Source organism: Anabas testudineus, chromosome 11, assembly GCF_900324465.2.
Source record: "Anabas testudineus chromosome 11, fAnaTes1.2, whole genome shotgun sequence".
NCBI classification, from domain to species: domain Eukaryota; kingdom Metazoa; phylum Chordata; class Actinopteri; order Anabantiformes; family Anabantidae; genus Anabas; species Anabas testudineus.
This window is the reverse complement of record NC_046620.1, coordinates 1,928,318-1,955,283: the sequence shown is the minus strand read 5'-3', so window position 1 is coordinate 1,955,283 and position 26,966 is coordinate 1,928,318. Positions and strand designations below refer to the sequence as shown.

Sequence of the window (26,966 nt, the reverse complement as noted above, 5' to 3'; positions counted from 1 at the left end):
AATCAGGCTCAAGACTGGCGTCATAGTACGAACAGTTGTGAGTCTATGTATTCACATAGTAGTTTGAATATACAGATCATTTGTGGCTGTGGCTCTTGTCCAGGGGGTTTCCCTCTGTTGTTCAGCTGTAATTAATTCATTACATTCTTATTTAGTTACTGAAGCGTCTCCCATCATCCAAGTGACGTCTATTAGTCATGGCAACTGGACCTTTTTCTTGTTTGGTCAAACCATTTGACTCAACGTGCAAACATTATTGTTTTTTGTAATACTGTACTTTTAAGTCAGTCTCATCCAGCGTCACTTGTTCCTAGTTTAACTGGAATTTGTGAGGAAGGAAAGTGACGCTGAGGGTGTTTTGGGGTCACAGGTCCAGGTGTCTCAGCAGGATGATATGTGCAACATCTTTATTGTAGTGCCAGTTACAGGAGGCCTTTCAGTGCAAAGGTCCTCATTTTTTATGATTCAAAATATAGTCAGAGCTTATCAAGCTCAAGGTTACTAATGACATGGAATAACGTGAACCATCCTATCTGTGTGGTTTGGTTCCCAGTTACTGGCAGCAAGGCGTGAGTCTATATTTCACATAGTCTTAACATCATAAACAGTCCATTATCAGCTGCAGCTGTACTACAGATGTAGTTAATAAACCAGTAAATATGTGAAGTTATCAGCAGTTAGTGATGTTCAGATCAAACATGTTCGTTTAGTGTATTCCTTATTTTACAGTAGCTAATTATTATCACAACGTGCTACTTTTTTAGCATCAGTATACTGGGGGAGCTGCATTAAATAATCTCAAAAATGATATTATGGAGTTAAAACAGATAAATGTGATTTTGTCTCTGTTCTGTTCAATCAGTTACTTATCTATTTCTTATCTGTAGCTCACACCTGGTCCAGAGGTCACTACTGGGATCTCTTTCTTTCTTCATTAGCAGAAGAAATGTATTTCCCTCATTGTCTGTCATCCGCGTGCTGTGAAAGTGTGTGACTTCCATTTTCTCAGTGGCCATGGGCTGGTTGAAGGAGCAGAAGAAGAAGAAGATCATTGTGAGTACCGGTTTTTGAATTAGTAGCGATTAAATACTGTAGAAAGGAAGATTCACAGAATCATCAGTTTAATTTCAATTTAACTAAAGAGAATTGGAAATATTACTCAGCCTCACAAGCATAGTTCTGATCGCTGTGTTCTGTGTCACCCTGACAGGACCATGATTTAAAAAATAGCAATGGATGAATAATCACAATATGGCTTCTATAAGCTCAGAAGCACAGTGACTCATCAGTTAATGAAGCACACATAGGGACTAGAATAATTGGTGTTTTTACTGTGCTCTTTGAGGTTATTAATTCACTGTGGTCATTACTAATTCACACTCATCACAAATTAGAAGACAAAAATTAGCTGAGTGAGTTCAATTCTCTGTCATGTATATATACCCTATATAATATATACATAATACATGTAATTAGAGATCATGATATGGGTAAACAGATTATTGAGCTATATCCTTTAGTGAAACGGTCGATGGATGGAACACTCAGGCAGAAATATTTTTTGACCAAGGCAGCAAATTAAATATTTGACAAAGTTTGTAAAGTCATTATATTAATGTTAAATATCAAACAAAGATATTTGCTTACCATAATAAAGCAGTAACACTAAATCCACTTCTTGCAGAAATGCTGGCAATTCCCTAATACGCCCAAATCTAATTACTAAAGAACACACAGCAATAAACCTAAAAATACAACATGCATCAGTTTGATGTATCCACTGCAGAGCTACAACACTATTTCCAAAAACGTGTGGACAGTGCGTAAAATAAAAATTAAAAACAGAATACAATGGATATTGTATTGTTTAACCTGCATTTATAGTAGTTGCCTAAAAATGTGCAGGAGCAGTGTAAAAACATGTTTCCTAATACTAAACAACTCGCTGTTGGTTAAAGCTACAGTAGTGAGTGTAGCTGCACAGAAACGTGAGGAGCGGCACATGCAGCCTTGCACTGCATCTTGACAGGGGAGTGTGCAGCATGACTCTGTTGTGTCAATTCAATCCGTTTATTGCTTCAACTACTTTTGGCTGTAATTCAACAAGTAGAAATGCCACAGGTAGAGACTGACTTTTGACCTTTTTAGTTTGGCAGTTAGACAAATGGAGAACACCTTTTTCGTTATGTCATCCTGAAAAGTAAGGACTTGTTCGTTTACATCCTACTACACACCTACCTTTATGTCTCCTGATGTGTGTGTTTGTGTGTCACAGATTGGTGTCTTGGCTGCATCGATTGTAACCCTTATCCTCGGTCTCGGACTTGGTCTTGGACTGGACTTGCAAAAATGTCGAAACAAAGGTGCTGTCAGACACGCACACACTGGCATGCATACACGTCCCTACAAGCTCACATAGTTTCTGAATATTTATTTTAATTGATCAGAACTAATAAACAGTGCTTGACAAGCAAGTTGACAACTTCTACACACTGGAAGTAGTTGAACTACAGCAAAGCTACAGAACACTGAGGAATTTATTTAAGCTACTTAGAAAACTAGCTACAAGCTACTTTATAAAATATAAATACCATGTAATGCAAAATAATAGCAAAATATAATACAGTTTAATTTATTGCAAAAAGGCCTACTGTTAAAAAAATGTTAAAATAAGACTGTGAAGAAAAACAAATTTTGAACTTGCAGCTAAAAGAAGCAGGTGAGGGAGGTAGACATTGAATCATTGAATCCACAGACATGAACGATTCATCTCAACATTATATTTGCTGTAAATAAAAAATAGAATTTGTTTATCAATGTCTTTATTTTCCCTGCCACTAGATGTAACTAATGAGCCATATTTATAAAGTTGAACATCCCAAACTCCCAAAGCGACATGGAAAACATATCTTGACCATTTTTTGCTCTTAGCTGTAAAGAATCTGACAAAGAATCAGGAACTTTGTCAGATTCCCTGTTTAACACCATGCCTTCGAGATGCGACTGCCCAAATCCTGGACTTTAGATGTACACATTCTTTTCCAGTTAGCAACTTGTGCTTTGCAATCCGGCAGCACTCCCAAATGACAGTAGCAGACTGTAGAAGTGATCAGCATCAGAGTTGTGTTCAGGTGATTAACAGAAAAGCATGTGTGTATCATGAGGTTAGTGCATTATGTAAAGTGATGTGCAGACTATAATTTAATTATAATTATTACCCTGCTGTGAGTAATCACCTCCCGAGACCCAGAGATAGTCAGCACATAATCTGAGCCATGCAGTTTCTACTTTGCTCACCCCTGAGAACTTTTCTTTCCTGGCATTGATGTTTAAATTTGGCTACTGAGTTGAGAGTGTGGGTGAGCTTGAACGGGTTTCTGCAGAATCATCACTGGGAAACATCAAGAGGAATCCAGAGGTGCTGCCAAGTGCTGATCTGTGCGCTTTAGAATTCATGTTAGGCGGTGGTGTAGTGATTAGCACTGTGTGACAGCAAGAAGGACCTTGGTTCGAATCGGCAGGGGGCCTTTGTAGGTACCCCGGCTTCCTCTGACCTCCAAAGAAATGTTAGGTTTATTGCTCCTGTATTTTGTGATCTCAGCACAGACTGAAGCAGCAGCTGTGTGTATGTGTGTGTGTGTGTGTGTGTGTGTATTTACACTGGAGGCGTTCAGGTGCAGTCCACATGTGGGTCAACTGATCTTAGCACACCACACAATCATTCAATTACTCATGTAAACACAGGAAAATAGAAGAAAAAGACTTGAGTCATGATTAGACACACTAATTCAAATAGAAGAAGCTGCTCTGTGATTAACAAATGAAAAATAAATCTGAAACAAGCAGATAAAGCATAATGTGGACTTATCCCACAGCTTTATGTTCCATAATTACTACTCCTTAGAGATGGTATAATTCTGTATTATTAAAATAATAACACATTACTGTGGTTGGTAATAACCTGCTGATCCAAATGACATATGGTCATATTGATATTCTCCATGTTTTGTTTTGTTTTTTTGTAAAAAATATTTGCCTTTTAATATTTGCTTTTTAATCTTCTTCAGTGCTTTATGTAGCACCTCGTATGAAATGTGCTACATGAATAGTTTGTTGTTATTATTACAGTAAAATTAATATATTATTATGTTTATATAATGTTCTCTGTTTCCAGTTCAGCACGTGTGGAGATACTGGTAGTAATCCTATGTTTTTATTAGCAGCAAGATGCCTCTGAGTGTCATTACAATCAGCTTCATCTCACTATTCCTGCACATATTGTGAAACTAGTTGTAGTAAGTCACAGAGGAACTGTTGTATGAGCAGCATTATCATTTCTCCTTATGACTTCCTCTAATTTTCTGACTGTGCTGTTTTCCAGTGACACTGCAGGTGATTCACACCTTCATGTGATATGGGAATTTCACGTGACATGTCAGACTTGTGCGATTGGAAATAAAACATAGCAGTGTGAGTCATGTGACAGGTCTGCATGTGGTGCTTACATTGCATCTGCATAGCAAAGTCATTTAAAAATAAAATTTTGAAGAAAAACTGTATATAATGTAGACTGTGTCTGTAATGATCCTACAAGACTGTGTAATAAACTCTGAGTCATCAACATAACAAGGCAGAAATGTCAGAAGGTGAAGTAACACATTCTTGGTTTAGTCCTTTATCTGAAGTCATTATTAGAGGATTATGTCTGGTCTAGTACTTTGGAGAACAGACAGTGCACATGACAGTGCACATGGTACCTGAACATCCCCTAATTCTCTGGATATAACCGTTTATTCATGATTAGCAGGAAGGAAATATTTAAAAGGCATTGTATTGTGTGTTCTAGTCATCCCACACACATCCTGTAGAAATCGATGCTACGAGCCCTATGATGGCGACGTCCCCGGCTGCAGATGTGATGAGAACTGCGTGTCCAGTAACAGCTGCTGCTACGACTACAATGACATCTGCACCGTCGCAAGTAAGACGGCGACTCTGATCTGGGACCTTTAATTTGTTTTTTCTAACAGAGAACATGTAGCAGGAGCGCTGCAGCTGGAAACCTTCTGATGCAGTAATGTAATGCAGTTTTGCCCCTAGAGACAGGAAGTGTAGCTTCACATGAAACCTCACTCCTTCTTAGCTGGTTCAGGGCGACATTCACTCTGAAGCCTTTACAGCCGATTTGATGACAACCAGTTTTGCCTTTTCTCCTTTTAGTTTTATCTCCTGTTGGCTCACTTCATCCTGTAATGAATGTAAAACATCTGGGGATTACTGACCGGCCATTTGAAAAGAAAAATATCTAATACTGCACTTTATTGGATCAGAGTGTAGAATAGTGTGTAATGCTGTACCCTAATAAAATGTCATAATTGTTTCCTTCAGCTCAGCAGTGGGAATGCACAAAGCTGCGGTGCGGAGAGACGAGGCTGATGCAGAGCAAATGTCACTGCTCCGAGGACTGTTCCTCTGCAGGAGACTGCTGCACAAACTACAAACATGTTTGCAAGGGTGAGAATGTGCAAGATTTAACTAGAGAACATGACAGACAATAGGTGTGTGATAAGAGATAAAAGTTAAAGCAAGGTTTGACTGGGGAACTAAAAACTAAATAAAGTATAGTTGTGTCAGTGCTGTTGTTTCAAACCACTGAATGTAAGGAGTAAGGTACCGACTGTACTCAGTGTGCAAATATTTAAACTCTTAAAAAGAGAAAAAGGCTGATATGAGCTTGTTGTCTTCCAACTCTGTTTCAGGCCTAAGTCTAAACATTTCTTAGAAAACCAAAGTTTATGCTTCAGAGAGTTTTGTTTATGCTGGAGCTGATGATTCTGTAAAATCACATTCAATCCAGGGCCTGAAACGTGAAGACATTTATGGAAGAAGAATGAGTTGCTTAGTTTGTCTGTCCGTCGATTCAATCAATAAATACTGTAGTAGTTATTCTTTTATGGACTAGTAATTGATCCACAATTTAAATAAAATTGCACGAAATGAAGTCAGTTTATGATGTGGCCACAAATGTAATGAATGCATTTACAACCATTTGATGTAAACTAATTACATCAGACATACAGCTGCACATAAACTGTACATGATGGTGTCACTCCAGGGTTTCAGGGTTGATGTCTGACACGTTCCCACTGTGGGAGAATCTCGGTGTTGAATTACTGATTCTCTGGTTCTACCACTTCACAGCTGCTCCTAAAGTGACCTGGTACAATTACTGGGTAATAATTATTTCATTAGTGGACTGAAGTGTACTGGGTTACCTGTACTTTCTCTATTTTTTTCTAGGAGACACAGAGTGGGTGGAGGATGAATGTGAGGACTTGTCAAACCCCACATGTCCACCAGGGTAAGACATTTTGGCACAATCCCTTTCCCCTCGTTATTTTAATGAGTTTGATTCTGATTTGGATTCTGTTCTCTGTCTGGGTTTTTGTTGTCTGTGGGGTGAAGTTCAACTTTATTCTCTAATTAATTCATAGTAGAATAGAAAAGTGTGTTCCTGGGAAAACTAGTGTAGGGTTTTGTTTAGTACATAGAACTTAGTCCCTTCCTCTGCGTTAGTCTTTGCCTGTAGATTGGCCGTCTGTGTTTTTCAGTTCTTCCTCCACTTTGTCTCGTCTCCCATCTGTGGTTGTTTGGTTAAGCAAGTGGCCAAGTAAGTCCCAAAGGCAGCAGCATGTCAATAAAAAACAGATATCTGAGTTATGTAACTTAGAAAGGAGGCAGAGATAAGCGGCCTAATCAAAAATGAAAACAAAAATAGCTCCAAAAAAGCACTGAATGGAGAATTGAGTGCTGCAACGATAAGACACTTGAAACCCACGGTCATACAAGTGACCACATGGAGGGCGTTTGGTGGGAAAACAATGAGTGTTGATACATGTGTGTGAATCAGGCGACAGAAACCTAAGGGCTGAACATGTTTTTGTAAAATGTCCCCACAGAACCACTTCCTGCTGTCTTCTCGTCACTTCCACAGGCTCCGTTGACTTTCAGTACCACCCACTGTATTACAATACTATCATCTGTTTTTAGTGTTTTAATATCGTTGTTGTTCTTCTAGCTTTGTTAAGCAGCAGCCACTACTCCTCATCTCTTTGGATGGACTGAGGGCTGAGTACCTGCAGACATGGAACACTCTCATCCCTGTGCTGGACAAACTCAGTTAGTGTTAAGCTCGGTTCCCCTTTTAATGCTGTTATCCTGCAAGATTAAAAGAAAATGTTTTACATAAATACAGAATACTACTTCTGCATATGATAAACCTACAGTTACACACCTGTTCAATCTGAGGAACTCTAGGTTTGTTTTGCTTTCTCCTTCTGTTCTGTTCTCCGTCTGTGTGACATCATTCTTACATAGATGGAAATCCTTTCATGCAGCCTTTAGTTTCAGGTCATTTGCCAACAGTGTGATTACATTGTAGATAAAACTTGCCTAACAAGTAACCCATCACTGTGCTTGACCTGGTTAAACTGGATATGAACTGTAGCAATGCAACTGCAGCTTAAATTCTTTAGAAATGTTTCCAGCATTTCTTGTTTCTGTAGAATTGATTTGTTAAATTTGGCTCATGAATCACCAAGCACTTTTTTTTCTTCCACTGAATTTTCTGGGCAATTAGACACAGTTTGTAATTTATGTGAGTCCAAAAGACATTGTGTTTAATGTGAGCCCATTTGCATGTACACAATAAAAAAGTAATGCACACACCCTTATTGCAAGTAACCTTCAAAGTAAATGATGAAGTTGAACATGTTGCTCATGCAGCAGCTAATGTCTCTTGTCTTCTGTTGCTGTTTCACAGAGAACTGTGGAACCTCAGCTCCATATATGCAAGCAGCATTTCCTAGCAAGACCTTCCCCAACCATTACACCATAGTTACGGTAAAGATATATATTTCATATATGGAGCCGTGCGAGTTGTGCAAGCCATGCTCGCATGCTTTTGAGAAACTATAACTAAAAAACATTCTAACCTTGTTTCATACATGCAGTCATTTGCATCTGAACCACACTGCAGACTGCAAGATTGTTGTGTAAACCTCAGCAGAAAGCTACAGCCATGCCCTTTAATAATGACTTTAGACTTGGCAGTGTCTGCTGGTTCATCCAGGCGTACTGTACATAGCCCTATGACTTTAAATAAAATAAATTATAATAAATTATTAAGTGTAATATCCTTTGTTTATTTTGATTCGTTTTATGTACGGTTTGCATAAAATCAGTTCATATCAGGTCAAAATTCTAAAGGTTCACAAACTTTCTAGCACCAGTGTAAAGCTTATTTTCTTCATGCTGTGATTTTGCAACACACCAATCATGATTGACTAAAAACACTTTTAGAAATTCTGGTGAAAGTCAGGAATAGTTGAAAAATGTATCTTGGGTTTATAGAGAAGTTGGTTTATAGACACAACTTTCACTAATACGTCTCGTTTCCTCTTCTCAGGGTCTCTATCCAGAGTCAAATGGTTTGATTGACAACACTATGTATGACCCAGTGTTTAACGCCACCTTCAGTCTGTCCAGTCCAGAGAAAGAGAATCCTGACTGGTACCTTGGTCAGCCTGTGAGTCTTACATTTACATTTTAGTCACTAAGCAGAAGACAGGAAGGTAAGCATACTAGGTCTTGCCACTACTGAAGGTAGGTAGGCCACAGCTGTGATTCAGACCACAGTCTTACCACTACAATATCCAGCTGCCTAGATAGAGTCTTAGATTTGAGTCATTGGAATTAAATTAATATCTTATACTGGATTCTCACTGAATCGGGAGGAAAAAGTACACAGAAAGTATATTTTTACCAATGAGGGAAAGGTACAGTATTGTTCACCAAAAACATGCACATTATACTTCCAAACATTAGAGTTTTGGATCAAACTGGTAAAACTGCTTAGAATGCAGGTTGAATAATCAAACAGTAATCAAACAGTGTGTTGAAACATATTTTAGTAACGATCATGTCCTTTTTGTTTCTGTAGATTTGGCTCACAGCAGACTACCAGGGACTGAAGTCTGGCACTTTTTTCTGGCCAGGATCAGATGTCAAAATCAATGGCAGTTACCCCAACATCTTTAAACCCTATGATGGGTAAGTTTGACCAGTTAGAGAGCAGCTAAAGACCCACACGCCATTATCTTGAAGAAGCATTAGGCTTGTTAGGTGGACTATGGAAGAGGGATAGTCACAACTCTAATAACCAAAGCTACCCCCTCTAAAGTGGGTTGTAAGGTGTGCCCTTCATGGTGGATATGTGAACTGGTCTTAATTTTTCTGGGGATGGATGAAAGGGCAGCAATGATAAACTGGATGCAGGTTGTGTCTCAGACCTCCACCTCCTATCTTAAGGTAAATGTCATGAGAAGGGTGTTAAAGAAGCCATATTTGTTCAAGTGAATTTTGCTCTAATCTTAATTCACCCTCAGTAAAGTCAAGGCCAGGAAAGGGTAGAAATAAGGGTAGTAGGGGTTGTAAGAGCTGTGAGTTCCCTTTCATTAACCATCTAACAAGTCTATTCAGGTCAGGTGAGAAGTGAAACCACTCTGGAAGGTTCATTTAAGGTGAACAAGCTACAGTACTTGAATGGAGCAGGAAGGGAGTCCAGTTGACTCAACTTCCAGAAAACCTCACTTGGATAACTTTGAATCATCACCGACATTGAGAATCTCACTGTTTGCAGGGCCTGAAGTCATTTATTGAATGTGCGCCTAACTAAAAGCCATTTAAACTCCTATACTGTAAGTACAGATCAAGCTCAGTGCACTCACCCATTTAAAACATTTTATACTTGAGTTAAATCTTTGATCCGAGTGAATGTGCAGAGTATTGATGCAGGTGTTTATACTTAAAGAACAATGGTTTTCTGAAAATGTCCACCAGTACCAAAAAAAAAAGTGTCAGGGTTGCAGCAATGAGTCCCTAGACCAAGTCAAAGATGTTTTGATAATGTGATTTTGATTAGGACAAATCTTTACAAATGCCATGAAGCATACTTCATATCCTACAGATATGAAACACTATACACATGTATTAGTTGGACTTTGCAATGCCTTGTAATTTGGTAATACCTGGTGACTCTATGTTTAGAGTCACTCCACTCCATCACTCCACTCAAACAGTCCTCCCATGTTTTAAGTTAAAAACAACGATGCTCTGTGGCACCTACTATATATCAGGGGTTTTGTGATTTTCACAGGAATTGCAATGTCACATATTTAAATTAGCATAAACATAGCAGCTACTAATGCTATGGGTAAATGTGTGTACCCTTAGCCTACACCTACACTGTCCTACATTCATTACACATAAACCAATCAGCCACAACAATAAAACCACTGACATTTGAATTGAATAACCTTATCTTGTCACAGTGGCACTTGTTAAATTATGAGATGTATGATACTGTAAGAGAACAGTCAGTCTTTAAAGTTGATGTTTGAAACCAGATAAAATGGACTGTGTGTCCCATTTTTACAGTTTACCATCAAACTGTATAAATGTAAAGTTACAGACTTTCCATAACTATGACCAGAGAACATTGTTTAGTTTCTTTGAAGCCTTAAAATATGTGTTATTCAAGTAGGATTTCATGAATCATATTCTCTCACAGGTGGCAATACACCCACAACAAAGCAGGCACTGGAGGTTTTTTATAGCGTTTCACTTCAGACTGCTTAGTCTAAATAATCTATTGTCTGGATGAGTGGACCCAAAATAGAAAAAACAATATGACGGGTTTTAAAATAAACCCTACCTTTGTGTGCATCATATGACTTTTGTAACCCTAAACAAGAATTTCCATAAGGGGATCAAACTAAATACAAAAACATCTCTGGTTCAGGCAAAAGAAAAGCTTTTCTAATATGAAAAATCACATCTGTTACATTGAAAACCAAATAATAAAAAGCAAATGTTCATCTGTTGTTTTTCAGTAAAGTTCCATTTGAAGAAAGAGTATTCAGTGTGCTACAGTGGCTGCAGCTGCCAGATGATGAAAGGTCAGTTCCTCCTGGATGTAGTTTAGGAAAAGTCTGCGGTGGTGAAAATAAATAGACCTGCATGAGATCATGTCCTTATAATGGGCTTTAATGCATTAGCTCTCCTGACCTTCTGTCCAAAACAGACAACAAACAACCTCAAGAACAAAGACGTTTCTGAAATGACATTAATGTTACTTTACTGCTGACAGATGTACTAGTGCGACTACGTTACATCAATGCTATATTGTAGATATACACAGTACAGAGAAAGAAAACGTACCCTGAACTGATGGACTAAGGCTGTTTCTGTCCCAAAAAGACCAAGTATATCTTCTGTTGTCTTTTATTTAGTAGAGTTTCTGTTTACTTTTATACTTTATCTGCTCTTGATTTAATATTTTAATGCTTAGTATGACCTTTCTCTCCAGGCCTGATTTCTACACTTTATATCTGGAGGAGCCTGATAAATCTGGACACAGCTTTGGTCCTGTTAGTGGAGGGGTAAGTTAACTTCATGTATTAGGCCAGATAACAACAATTTAGCAAAACAGATGAGAAACCATGGTGATTCAAACCTCTCGCTTTAGTTTTTTGCTCAGTTTACGTTGTTGCATCTCGTGTACTTGTTCATAGTGTCAATTATATGTTGTTAAGAGCTCCTATCCTAATATGATTTATTCTCTTTTAATGCTGCCCAGTACAAATAATCACAGATAAGGCTTTTTATTGTGCAGATAAACTGTTTAAAGTCCATTGACTACCTACAGCTAACAAAACAATCTCAGTGATGACTGAATGATATGTCTTGTAAAACATTTAAATTCACATCAGGAGATTTTCTTTGCTATTTAATGAACAGCTTGGGCAGGCATCTAATGAACTTTGGAAGTAACCATGACATGCACAGTTATCTATTGCAAGGCACGCATTGTACCTGGCATTGATAAACATTCATGCAGTGTAGGCAAATTATGACCTTTGATCCTGCCAAGTGAAGCTGGTGGATCCTTCAGTCTGGTGTTGAAGGATATGGGATGTGATGATGTTATTCTTCTTCTGAACAGAAAGTTTGGGTTTGCACGCAGCAGAGATCTGATCACAGTGTGAACCAAACGACAGACTAGTGTGAGTGTATAGACAACGTATTTACAGGAACATTCAGTCATCCAAGACAGCCTGTCTGACAGTTGAGTCACTGAAACTGAATGTAAGTTCAAGTTATCAGGACTCTTCCGTGTGGTTCAGTTAGAGAGCACACAGTCCCATTATAATCTCTGGTGTTTTAAATGTTGAGTGATCAAACCTTCCTTAGAAAGAACACACAGTTATTTTTGGTGTTGTTTCAGGTCTGTGTTGTTCAGTGTGGTTTGCTTACTTGGTTTTCTCCACTTGTTCATTGTTTGGCTAACATTACCTCAATTATGGAGCATTTCTTACCCACATCTAGGAAAGAACCATTTGAGCAATCTGAAAACAAATATTCACATCTAATGTTTCACTGTCAAAGAAAGTAAATGATAATTATAATATTAGCCCTTTCTTTAATCTTGTAACATAACAATCCTATGAAGCTGTTGTGGGAACAGCTTGACTGTGTGGTATGTACAGTATGTACAGTACGTACAGTAGGTACAGTACCCTTCAACATGTGCGAGGTGATTCAGGAAGCAGGGGGTAAACTAGAATGCCTAACTTATACAATTGCTGCACATGGAAGTCTTTTTGAAAATGATTATTTCAATTAAAAATCTTCATTTCTAACATTGTCAGTGATTATATTCCCTGTTCTTTTTGTTGTTTTTCTTGTTCAAACTGATTTCATGCTTGATTTGGCTGCTTGACTAAAAATACAGTGTTAAAGTCAAGATTATGACATTACTTTGGATAATGTTTAAAATACCTTCATTTGAAATGTTCCTGTTTTTTATCATTTGGTAAGCTCTAAGTAACATTTACCAGTAAACATGTGTCTACACAGATGAATTGCAAATCGGTGTCAGCTTCGAGTTTAATTTACTGAAACTTACAAACTCACTCATTTTCAGAAAGTAGACTGCAGCTTCTTTAGACTTTTACTGAGGCAGCAAGTCACAAAATCTGTCCAGTGGCCAAAGTCAATGCTGTATTTCAACTCAGACACTTAGCAACTTACATATGCATCACAATCACCAATTATGATCTCACTGATCCAGACATATCAAGACATAACACACAGTAGTTGGGTAGACGATTGCATTTCTTTCTACACATGCTAGAGATTCAGAAGTCATATTATCCATCACAAAGTTAGTTATTTAAAATGAATTTAGATGGATGCCTAAGCAGCCTAACAATCAGGAGCTATTTTGCAATTGGTGTCTTGTTAAAACCAAGAGCTAAGGATCAAACTGTTGGCCCCATGACCAACTAGATTCCAGCGTATAATGAGATCAGATCAGATCAGATATGTGTGTTCAGCTGTCTCAGATGATGCTGGTGTTTTGAAATCCTTGACTGCATCTTTATCTTCAGGTTGTCTAATACATCAATGTAATGACTGGGACTTGGCAGTGGAGTGAACTTTCCAACTACTATTCTGTTCTGGTCTTAGCTTTATACTGAAACTGACACTGTAGAGACTAAAATAAATGCCAAAATCAAAATGCCTGAAGGAATTCTGTTGTACTAAATTAATCCATCAGGCTCCGCAGAAGCTTGCCTGGCCTAATTTACCTGGAATAGCAGTAATTGTACCAGCCAACAGTACTACCTGCATCCCTTGGCAGCTGCTGCTAGCTATTGAATGACTTGGAACATGTGTTTGTGCCTTATAAGCAGACAAAGTTAATTTTGTTTGTTGTTCTTTTATATTAACAGCTCACAGCTGTAGTCTGTAAGGGGATTTTCACACTGTACAACAGCAATGTGTCAACAATGCAGTAAAAAGTTCAATACCTGGAAATTTTAAACTTCTTACACGTCCACCAATGTGACAGTAAGATGTCTGTTTGTAGCATTAACTATGAAGATGTACTCTGGTTGCCTTGGCCATGTTTACAACAGCTTAGTATGTGTGGCCACAGCAATGCCAAGGACTGAGCTGCAATGAGCAGGGCTGGATCAGAAGATGGTCAACAATTAGTAAATAATTAGATTAGAATAATAGTTTTAAAGAAAGCCATTTTTAATCTGACAAAATGCAGAGAGATGCACAAACACTTTGGTATAAATAAGAAAGAAACCACAGGTGTATTGAGCAACATACGCATAACGGATCAGCCAATAAAAACTAAAGCAGCTGGTAAAAGAAACACTGTGAGCTGTGACGATCCAAATACAAGAGTCAGTGGCATCACCAACAGTCTCCCCAAAATGAGACCAAGATTAAGATCTACAAAAATGATGGAAATGTTAAAGTGTGGAGAGATGTGCTGAAACTTGTAGTTTGCTAATTTACGGTGAAATGCATCAAAACTAATTGGTAAAAAGCTTTATCATGCAGGAAGTTAATGATCCAAAACACTGTCAGCTCAGCATAGGAGGTGAGAGGTTTTATATTCACCACGTCATTAACCAGACTTGACTCCAACTGAGCATGCATTTCACCCACTGACGGGCAGAAAGGAAGAAACGCCCTGAACAAACAACTGCAGGAGGCTGCAGTAGGAGCATGGAACAGCTTTAGTTTCAAAAGAAGAAGCCAACAGTTTGGTGATGTCAGTGAGTCACAGGCTGGATGCAGTTATTGCAAACAACAGATTTGCAGCCAAATTACGTTTGAGGGCTGTTCACTCCAGTTTAGGGTCATCTGATACAAGGTGTGGTTAAAATGGTGGTGTACACATCATCATAAAAACTTCTCTTATTTTCCTCAGCTAATTGAAGCAATCCAAGGTGTGGATAAGATCATGGGTCAGCTCATGAATGGACTCAAGCAGATTGGACTGCACCAGTGTCTGAACATCATCATTGTTGCTGACCATGGTAGGACACATTTACATGAGCATCATTTGAGAAGATCAGTTTGTTAGTGTCTAAATACAAATTTGTAGGTGTGTTGGTCTCTTAAAGTCCTTACACTATCTGCACTGTATATCAAACAGATACTATTAAAGGGTAGATTACTATTATTATTACTTACTACAGCTACCGAAACCATCTGCTTCCTGGAGATAAATCAATCTGAGTGGAAAATATGAGTAAATTGTCGTTGACAAATTAAAAATGCAAGACCATTGGCATGTTCTCTTTACTCTGGAGAAACAGGATGTCAGGAAAGTCATATAGCCTGATATTAAAGAGATTCATATAATCGTTGTTCTAGGTATGGAGGAGACAAGCTGCGACAGGAAGGAGGTGATGCAGGATCTAGTGGGTGATGTCAACAACTATTTTGTTACTGAGGGACCATTTGGACGCATCAGAGCCAAAAACAATGACACAAGCTGTAAGTACACACATATAATACACAGTTCTGTGATAAACATGGCAGCTTACTTGTGCTGCTTTTGAAACCAGATAAAATAGAGATATGGCAAAAGGCCTTACTACTTAGTTTCATAACGTCATTGAGCGTAACACAACCCACACACGTAGATTTGCTCTAATCCTTTATTTTGTCAAGGGGAGTGCAGCTGACAAAAAGGATTAGATTCTGTTTGCATAGTGTCATATTTTTTAATGTGTACTCATTTGTACTGGTTTTGCCGCCAACAACATTTGACATCAAAACCTTTAACCCCAATCTTCTGGTGGGAGCAACTAACAAAACTGTGTAATCATACTTCTGATTCCAATCCCAAATAACTTTGCATGCTGACTATGGTGAAATCTACCCACAGGACAAGAATTATCTGTTGGAATTTTTGGGTGCATACTTTCTGACTACGTAATCACATTTCATGACTTTGCTGAAACATCAACATATAAAAGAATCACTGTAGTCTGCAGATTTCCAAACGGGGACTAAAGAAATATTGACACACACTCTGTAAATGTGCCAAGCCGAGTCTGCTCAATGTAACATTATATCATGACGACTACTGAAAAACCAACCACAGTGAAAATATGAGGAATCAAACTGCGGGACTTTCTCCATTCGATTTTCTTTCATTCTTAGTAATAACTGAAAAGTTTATTCTAAAACTGGTACTAACTGGGATTTGTTATTGGATATCATTCTTTTATCCTCTCAACAGTTGACCCAGCTGGACTTGTTGCCAACATGACTGTAAGTATTTAGTTCACATTTCTCACCAAGACCTAACTATTATTAAAACTGAGTTTCAAAATTAATGCATAGCCTGTTTTGGGTTTTTTTGTACCATTATAGTGTAAGAAACCAGAACAAAAGATCAAACCCTACCTGAAGGCTAACCTACCAAAGCGCCTCCACTTTGCCAACAGCAGACGTATTGAAGACGTCAGTGTCCTAGTTGACCCAAAATGGCTGTTTGAGAGGTAACTCTAACCCTTATGCTATTTGAACTAACAATATGTTTGTTAGTTGTTGTAACTTGGATCATTAATGGTGATGAGCAAACACCATTGGCCTGATGCCATAGCTTAGAATCGGAAATTAGTTAGCCAGAACATTAAATGTGGGTAACTGTAGTGCAAACAGTAATAAAAGGCATTGTTTTGTGGTCACAACAGGAAGACTTTGGCTTCAGAGTGCAATAAACTGCCACTGTAGGAAATAGCCATTCAAGCTCCTTGACAGCCATCTTTTTCACAGGCACTGGTCTGACTGATGTTTATGGTAAAACTGAATAGCCTGTTTGTTCTCCCACAGAAAACCTGGATCTCTCACGTTCTGCTCTGGTGGGAATCATGGCTATGACAATGATGCTGAAAGCATGCACGTAAGCACTGTTCTACTAGTCAGGACCAATGTCCCCAAAAAAACCTTTAGTCTTAATACTTCACTTTTGCTCTAGACTCTTAAGTACACATTCTCCCTTCATCTTTTCTTGCAGGCCATGTTTGTCAGTTATGGACCCAAGTTTCAGTACAAGACAGAAATTGAACCCTTTTCCAACATCGAACTATACAACCTCATGTGTGGTGAGTGTTTGGTTGTTTCTTGATCAGTTGCCTCTAACGCTAAGCATCTGAAAAAAACTGCAGACGATTATTTCGTGGTTTATTAGAACTGTCAAACATAAACCACAGAACAACCAAATAAGACAAACAGTGATTCATACATTTTGCCTCCTGAAGGCATGTTCACACACTCATGAAACAGTTTTTGCTTCTTGTCTGCGGTGCATAGTGCAAACAAGAAAAGTTGACTTGTGCAGCAAGAAAACTAATGTTAAGCTTAACAGTACAATAACAAATAATCATATATCAATGATATAATACTGAAACAGACAAAAACAAAGAGACTATTTGCTTACTGAAATATCACCGTGCAAATGTAGCTGCAAAGATTTTTTAAGGGATAAGTATCACATGCAACAGAAAACTCTTGTTTTACTAACTACACTCAACGTGTAGTAAACAAATAATCATCGTCCCATTTAGACGTGCTGGAGATCTCACCCACTGACAACAACGGAACCCACGGCAGTATGAACCATATCCTGAGGCAGCCCTACTACACACCCAAGCACCCTGCAGAGCAGAGTGGGCCTGCCCAGTGTAAGCTGGTCAGCCTCGAACCTGCAGACAGCATGGGATGCTCTTGCCCTGCTCTGGTGAGTAGAATCACTGTGGACTGAGTCAGTCTGTATGCAGACAGCCCCAGAACCCCCGAGTCTGTCTGCAACCTGCAGGGGACAGATATGGAGGCTAAAAAATGGAGAAATGTAATGTTCCTCTTGCACTAGACATGAACTAACCCACATGACTGCGGACATGATGTCACTCATGTGCAGGGCTTACATTCTTGTTCAGACTATCTAGAAAATCTTTCTGGACTGCTCTGAATACTGATTAACCAGCCAAGTTCAAGTGCAGCAAATGCAGTATATTCACAACACACAGCGCCATTTCCGAACACGCACACACACATACACATAAAACTGAAAACATAAGGATTGCCTTCAATAATTTGCAGAAATCCTTTGCAGTTAATGGCTGCCTGACGTCTGGAACCCATGGACATGACCAAACGCTGAGTTTCTTTCCTGAAGATACTATGCCAGGCCTTTAATGTTGGTGTCTTTGTTTTCAGTCTTGTAAGTGAAAAGTTGCTTTATTGACTTGAGGTCATATGGCCGACTTCTCCAGTGAACAATATCCTATTTATTTATCGTGAGAAATTCATTATTCTTCTGCAATATGAAGCGGCATCCTGTGAATTTTGCACCGTTTGGTGAATTTATGCAAAGATTATAGCCCTTCACACTTCACATCATGATACTTCATCAACAGTCAGGTCATCAATAAACAGCAGCGGCACGGTTCCAATAGACCAACATAACTATGCCATAATACTTAATGTTTTTGCTATCTCTCTGATGGGTTTGTTTAGTTCTTGAGGTCTAATGATGGCCTCCTTCACCTGCATTGATACTTTCTTTGCACGTCATGTTGAAAATGCCACGCTCTTATCAGACCCTTTGGATTTGCTCAAATCATAGTGCTTCTAACTGTGTTCACTACCAGCCAAATGTTTTAACAAACTGTGTCTTCCAGTGGTGTTTCTTTATTATATTCACCATTGTACATAAATACTGAAGACACCACACTTTGATAGAACAAATACTGAATTATGTAGAAAACAAAAAAGTCCACAAATATGTTTTATATTTCCTATTCGGCAGAATCAGAGTCAGAGAGAATTAATTTTGCTTTGATGACAGCTTCACTCACATTTGGTATTCTCTCAATCTGCCTCATGATGCAGTCGCCTGAAATGGTTTTCCAACAAACTTACAAGTTCCCAGAACTGTTAAGTATCTGCTGGCAGCTTTTCCTTCACTTGCTTCTTTCGGTTCAACTCATCCTTAGCCATCTTAACTGGATTCGGATCCGATGAGTGTAGAGACCTCTGTCACTCTCCTTCTTGGTCAAAAAGCTCTTACACAACCCAAATGTACACATAACAGAAACAAACGAGGGTCATGGGATGCAACCACCAAGCACACAGGGGACAACTGTGACTCAGGCGGAGCAGTTGTCTACCAATCGTGGGATCGGCGGTTCGATTCCCAGCTTCTCCTGTACATAGGCTGCATGAGAAGCAGTGTAAAAGTGCTTGAGTAGCTGGTACCAGCTATCATTGGGTAGGAAGCAGCACAGAATCTGCACAAGTTGTTATTCTATCACAGGACCTTTAGAATTTCTGGCCAACAAAAACCCAACTGTGGCCATTTGTGAAACTGTGAATCATGCTGCCCAAAGTCTTAGTTCTTGGAAATGTTGAACATCAGCCGCACAGAGCACATTCAGTACTACACATACTGCACAGAGCTGTGGTTCAAGGAGCATTAGTTATTTCACTTCCAGCTGCTCATCCCAAGTTTTATCATTAAAGTCTTCAGTGACAACTGAATACAACAAACAGTGAATGTGCACACTCACTTTAGGCCTGAAGCAACAGAGATGCCATGGAACCTGATTACACATATGTGATTCATACTCGAAGCAGATGAACTCCCAGCTGGCTGACACATAAAGACTGAGTCGAATATTTGATTCATCCACAGATCGATTGACTCAGTTGGGATGTGTCTTTGACTTTCACTACCAATACGTACGTTAATGTGAAAGTCGGTGATCTACAGTGATCAGAGTAAAGACTCATGGAAGTGTTTTTCCCCTTGAAGAGAAATACAGCTTCACAGGATATCCCAAACTTTGACTCAGTCAGTGCTGGTATCACAGCTGGAAGTTGGAACCATTATAAAAGTAATGGTTCAGAGGTGGAAATTACTACTTATAATTAGAAACCAGACAGCTCTGACACATGGAAAACCTGCATTCACTTTGAATATGCTCATTTCCTTTTATGTCTCTGTCAGGACGTTTAACAACAACACTAATAAACAACAATTTATTATATAATACTATAATATTATAAAATATTGTCAGTAATATAAAGTAAACCTGTACAAAGGTACACAAGGGAGAAGTCATATTTAGTTATGCATCTGTGACCTGTTCTAGGGAAAAAGCAAACTAAACCCCACCGACACTGTCGACTGTGTGTGTTTTTCTTTTCTCTTTCTCTTCAGAGTGGAAATGGAATCAACAGCCGTCTGAACCTGACTGCAGAACAAGGTGAGGAGTTTGAAGGATGGCACATGGTCATTTTGTGGTTCTGCTCTGGCATAAACAGTTTTTATCTACATGCACAACGGATCTCAACTCTCTTTAAGGAATTTTTCCTCATTGCTGACATTAAATACATCTTACTGTTCATTTCCAGGACTGTGAAACTTTTCACCAATGAGTCAATAAACTGTGAAGTGAGCAAAAATTACTGGTCAAATTCTGGGTATTAGCATGGACATTTGAAGCCCAAGATAATGATGCCTGCTATTCTGCATTTTCTGTAAATTTCCTCTTTCAGAGGCAGCTGCAGAGAAGAATCACACACTGTTTGGTCGTCCCAGGATGCTGCAGCCTGACCAGAGTTATTGCCTCCTCTACCAGGAGGGATTCATTAGTGCCTACAGCCACAAAGCCCTGATGCCTCTGTGGAGCTCATTCACCATTGACAAACCAGTAAGTGGGAAATGTACTGCAAATGTTCATTCAACAAATTAGTAAATGATAGACATGGCGATTGTTGTAATGTGACTATATGATTTAGTGGGATCATTTATAATTTAGTGTATGTGTAACCTGCTAGTTTATAAAAGCGTTTAAGCCAACAAATTGCTATTCAAGAATTTAAAACTACTAGAAAACAATAGTAGAGGCTTAACTGAATGTCAAAAATTACACTGGAACATCTGTAGACTGGGAAATGCTGTGTCATCTGTGAAAATCTCTTTCTATCACCTGTGAACATGATGATTGGGTGCTTCACTGAACTTAATGAAATCCATCTGTATTATAGAATACTAACAATCATTGTCAATTGTTCCCATATGAGTAATTGGCAAAATACTCCTGTGTTTGTTCATGAGAAGATTTTCAAGCTAGGAGGGTAAAATGTTAAATCTGTAATGACTTGTGCTGCTGCTTCATGTGGATTACTAACAGCTGTTGGGATCCAGTAGGAAAGGAAATGTTGAAGAAATGGAAACGTTTCTGCACATAAGCTTGTTCCAATTGAAGCTGATTAATTCTGCTCTAAATACCTAAAACTTTGCTTTCAGATGAACTTGGACCCACTGTCACCGGTGACACCAGACTGTTTGAGGGCTGATGTTAGACTTCCAGTGTCTCAGAGTCCCAGATGTGACCAGTACGACAGAGCTGGAAATGTGACAAGCGCCTTCCTATATCCTCCCAGTAAGAGCATCAGCACCCCGTCACACAAAAACAGCATTCAGACAAACTTTAACAGACACAACCTAGAGTCAGTGAGGTCCAGTTGCACCTCCACATGTGGTTTCGTGTTTTCTGTTTCCTCTTATTCTAAAGGACTTCCTCTGTCCCCCTGTCATCTGAGCCTCCTGGCTCTGATTCTTTGACACACAGATTTTTCCACAGAATTTCAGCTCATTCACGTCATTTCTCACTGGGACCTCCAGACTTTTCTCCAGAATAAAATAAATTATTGTGGCACATTTGTAAAACTAGCAAGTACTGAGCTGAGATTTTGAGCGAGCAGGAATTAGTGGAAGGAAAAAGATGAACCACAGAGGTTTTAAATGGAGCTTTCTATGCAAAATAGCAAGTGTGTGGGGACATTTGTTGAGCAACACAATAAAACAGTTTTCTTTGCATAATATTAACAAATCTTTTTTAAAATAGAATTTGTATGAGTGTGGCACAATTAGGATGAAGACAACAACCAATTCTGACATCATGGTTTTTTATTACATAGTGATAAATTGCACAGTTCAGGCCCTGAGTGGATGAGCCTCTTCTTTATCTGATGATGGAAAGACGTGTGAGATTATTATTATTATTATTTCCTAATTCAAGTTACACCACTGCATGGTTGGTACCGCACATCGTAAAACACATGCCAGGTCATTGGGACGCCCACCCATCCACTTCCATTTATGTCTCCTTACTTTGCTACATGGACCTTATTTGCATTTTAGAGCCATTTCACGAGAATCGCGACTCAGCCACACTGTAACAACAAATTCCTGGCTGGGCAGGTTGTTGATTCATTTTGTGTCACAAATTCAGTTAGCATTTGCAATGACTCATTTCTGATTCAGACATACTGCAAAGTCACATTCACATGTGACCTGGAGGACTAGGGGTACGTACAGTATCAGCAGCCGATGGACCAAACAATGCTAACTTACCGTGCATTTAATAAGAGCATCCAGCTCTGTTAAGCACCTCTGTCTCTGCTAAACATGCGATGCCATGTAGTTTATGGCTCTAGTTACAGTTCTTCTGGAGAATAAGAACACTACACACTGTACTGTTGTTACTTTTATTTTCATTTCTCAATGAAAACAGTGATCACTCTCTCTCTCACTCTGAAAACATGCACCACAGGTTTCCTCTTCGTTAGAAATGAAGCTGACCCCTGTATGTCACGGATATCAAACGGCACACATTGTGTCAAACTTGGCAGTAGTAGCATGGCTAATTAAACTGCATGTTTTGACCCCCACAGGAACTGTGTTAGTCCTCCCATTTCTCAAATCTAATCAGCTGCACAGTGTTGCTTTAAGCCAGGTTTCTGCAGAACTGGGGTCAGCCTGTGAAGCAGAACACAATGCATGAGTCAAATAACTGAAACAGAACAAGACAAAGGAGCATTTTATTCACACTGTGCACTGTGTACCCGGATGTATTCAATTGTGTAAAATTCACACCGTCATTCACATTCACACCATCATTCCACCAAAGTTGAACAAGGACATAGATGTTTAGCTAAACACACCACCATTGTTTCACAGGAAACTTTAGGCTTCTTGGTTCTTAATAGGAAATCATTACGATACTTGGAGAGAGAGGGAAGAGGAGATTAAACCGTACACAGTTGTAGAAGCTGGCCACAGCTTACTCAACCATCGTTTATCAGCTGCTAAACGATGTCTCTTCCTGTGTCTTTGTAGATCTGAATGCAACAGGAGACCAGCAGTATGATGCTCTCCTGCTGAGTAATGTGGTGCCAATGTACCCTGAGTTTAAGAGTAAGTCACTCAGCGAGTTACTCTGTGCTATTGGGTGTTAAGAAAAGGAGATCTCCATTCAAAACCTCACTTCTTTCAACATTTTATTTCTATTCCATTAACTTTAATTCAGTTACATATATTTGTCCCCCCTCTCACAGAGGTCTGGGACTACTTCCACAGCACCCTTCTAAAGGAATATGCCTCCATTTACAATGGCATAAATGTGGTGACAGGCCCTGTCTTTGATTACAACTATGATGGCCAGTACGACACTCAGGAGCAGAATAAACAGTAAGTGAAGCAAACAGCTTTCTGTATGTTTCTACTTCATCCACAAGGTTTAAAATGCCAAATAATTGTCCTTTATTTTTGCTAGAAAGTGCCATTAATTGTTACATTAAGACCATTACGAATAAGCAGTCCATCACACTGGACCATCACACACATCTCTATTTCTACTACGAACGAAAGGAGCGAAACTTGAAGCTACATCACACAAGAGATGAATGAATAAATAGTATAAATAGTTTGAGCCTTTACAGAAGGTCACTGAGCCAGCCACTTAGACAAACTTAGATCATAAGAAACAAATCTGCAGCCACATTCAGCAGCTCATCAACCTGCACTGTTCTAGATTCTCATGTCTAACTATCACGTTTGGCTTGAATATGTTAAAGCTTCACTGAAAAACCTTTGCCGTGTGTGGTTGTGTGTATTTCTAGGTTTGTGTCCGGCACCAACATCCCCATCCCCACACATTACTTTGCTGTTCTGACCAGCTGCAGAAACTCAAATCAACCAGTGACGGCCTGTGACGGCGAGCTGCAGACCGTCTCCTTCCTGCTGCCTCACAGATCTGACAACTCAGAAAGCTGCAAAGTAAGAAATCACAGAGGCACCGTTTCAAGATGACATTTCTCACAATCCTCCTCAACTGTTTTACACTGGGCCAGACAATTCAACTCTTTGTATGGCTCAATGTGAAACTACCCCCCACTGATCGGCTTTGATTGTGGCTGATCGTGAACAAAGCCACACTGTGATCTGTTGCTATTTAAAACGTCAATAGCATTCCCATCTACTGACAAAGGGAAAGAGTAAAACCACTTCATAGTGCAGATAAGAACCAAGGAGTAGTAGACACTACTGGCACAGAACGGAAGATGATCCTGTCTAGACGGGTAGATTATGACTAAATGCTTCATTTATTATAGAAAAAATCATGTTCAGCAAATCATCTGCCTCCATTTAACCCTATCCTATCCTATCCTGCATAGGTAGCATTGTACTCCAGTACTACTGGCACTAAGAAATAACTCTGCGTACCAACAGGTGGTGGTCTCGTCACGCTAAAAAGACGACTCAGGACTGCATATGTACAAATCATAACCAGTGTTTGCTTCATTTCTTCACTCCACTTTGGTTCATCACAGATGTCTGCAGCTGTTTCTAATCGACGATATATCTGATAGGAAGTTGTAAATGGATGAAAAGCTGACAGGTGTCCAACTTGCACCAACAATGCAGACACACCACAAAAATGAGTCCTGCAGGCGCTCAATGAGTTTTCTGTCACTCATCATTTTACTTCAACAGAGCACAGAAGCTGAATCTTCCTGGGTGGAAGACCTGATGTGGTTTCATCAATCACGCGTCAGAGACGTCGAATGGATCGCAGGATTGGACTTTTACCAGGGCAGCAGTCGACCAATCCCAGAGCTGCTGAGGGTAAAGACCCGCCCCACAGCCAGCATACATAGAAAGCAATGACAAATTCATTTCCTGAGAATTTACCACTTATAATAATGTTTCTAAATTGTTTCTAAATTGTTTTAATTTAAGTATTTATTGATTTTTAATGTGAATTCTAAACAAGCTGAGCTGGTATTTATTGTAGGAAGAAATGACTGATGATCACACACTTTGTTGAACAGTTTTGTTCAGCTTAAGAGGACATTGAATATATGTTTGTGTATATACTGAGCTAAGAATAATAAAAAGTATCCACTAAATTCAAAGAAAGGCTTCAAGTGTATATTCTCTTCACCACTAATGTGGTTTCCTACAGCTAGGGTGGATATCTCCTAAAGGACAAAAACCAAAAGTGCAGTATCTGACTGTTCAAAGGTTTCTTCACGGTGCAGCAGTCATTGGAAATGTAAATAGAAACCATTGCTTCAGCTGCAGACTGTGGTGCTCAATGGTGGTGATTGGGCCACCTGCTGAAGTTTCCTTGAGTTAACTGGAATCATACTGGTGAGATCAGTTCTTGCAAACTGGGCAGGTGTTTCCACTTTATCTAATCAGCTGCAGGCTTTAAAAGTCAGCCAGTTTTTAAGGATGATTGGCAGACTTAGTTGATGGTTTGGTATTTTTGAATGGAGCAGCTCCCGTTGGGAAATTATTCAAAAGGAAAATACTTGGCTGTAATTGTAGTAGAGTAATTGTTTTACAATATGTGAAGCCAAAATGTCATATGAGGAAATAGCAGTAAAATGTGGTGTGTTCACCTTTAGATGATCTGCCAGCTTGAGGTTAGATTTATGGTAGGGTGACACAGCAGTGTCGTCTCTTTTTCCCAATGACAGCTGGGATTAACAGGAAGCCACAACAAAAAGCAGTTGGCATAAAACATCTGTGACAACTGTCAGAAACCAAGGTTCACATGTGTTCTGTCTGTGGTTTAAACAACAAACACACTTTAGTTGAGGTTAGTGACAGATGGAAGTTTTCTTAAATTAACATGTCTTATGTCACAGTTTCCTTTTAATCCAATTAACTTTAAGCTCAAACAAGTGCTGTGTGTCTGCTGGTCTCCTTCACTAAAAATATGCTCAGTTCACTTCAGAACAAGGTGTCGTCCTCTGAATTCAGCTCAGAATGAAGTCTATGCTGCAGGGAAAGGTTCTCTGCACTCACCTCACTGAACTGTGTTCACGCTTGACGGAAAAACTGTAAGAGGATTAAATGGTCAGGGCCAGAGCAGCTGCTCAGCAATGACTGTGACATTTTCTAATTCCACAGCATCAAGAAATGATGCTTCCAACTTTGCATTGGAAAACAGGCATCAGTAGTGAGACGCCAAGTCTCCCTGTTAGTCTCGTAGGACCACCATTCCAGGAAGGACTAATTTAATGCTTGAAAGATTTAATTTAATTAGGTCTCAAGTTTCCATTTAATTACTTTGCACTTGCAGCTAAGGTTAAGTTGAAGGTCATTTCTTGAGAAATTATGTTGCAAACACACCTAGTTTAAGACCTTTAATACCTACTCATTGACATGCACCCATTTAGACTTTGTTGTTGTTGTCTTCCAGACAGTGCACTAAAAGAATGAACTTGCACAGACTTGAAACGTGTTTTAATCACTTTAACACATTTGCAAATAAAGTCTCTCATTATGTGTCAATCTCAAGCAGAATTAAACTTAACTAAGAATGGTTTCTGAAGAAGCCATTTGCAGCCATTTAGTTACTGATCCAAGGTGCATAAACCTAAATTAAGTGACTGCGTCACTGCAGGGGAAATAGACTTGATTTCACAATTCACATTTTGTGTATGTCTCTTTTCTGACTGGTTCATGTATGTATATATATCAAATAGGTATATATGTCAACTCTACACTGTTGGCAGTCACCACTAAAAACACAGTGGATTTGTAACAGACTTCATTATAAAAGGACTAAATGAGTCATTAATTCATTGGCAAAGGTTATTTTTTTGCTGAATATTGAGTCAGTGGCACAAACATGTCAGAGAGATGTTCATCTGGGCGG

The 26,966-nt window shown here is 39.1% G+C and overlaps 1 protein-coding gene across 1 annotated transcript; it reads left to right on the top strand.

Moving 5' to 3' along the window:
• The first annotated feature begins 987 nt into the window (after positions 1–987).
• LOC113155431 (venom phosphodiesterase 1) lies at positions 988–25,188 on the top strand. Its single transcript, XM_026350153.1, has 25 exons — positions 988–1,053; positions 2,276–2,363; positions 4,847–4,981; positions 5,389–5,514; positions 6,301–6,361; positions 7,079–7,179; positions 7,823–7,902; positions 8,468–8,587; positions 9,002–9,111; positions 10,953–11,018; positions 11,429–11,501; positions 14,855–14,963; positions 15,304–15,426; positions 16,178–16,209; positions 16,312–16,439; positions 16,774–16,843; positions 16,958–17,045; positions 17,508–17,680; positions 20,165–20,210; positions 20,503–20,657; positions 21,257–21,392; positions 23,132–23,209; positions 23,350–23,482; positions 23,914–24,070; positions 24,788–25,188. The coding sequence occupies exons 1-25, from the start codon at positions 1,015–1,017 to the stop codon at positions 24,959–24,961; spliced, it is 2,601 nt and encodes an 866-aa protein (XP_026205938.1). The 5' UTR covers positions 988–1,014; the 3' UTR covers positions 24,962–25,188.
• Positions 25,189–26,966: the final 1,778 nt, after the last annotated feature.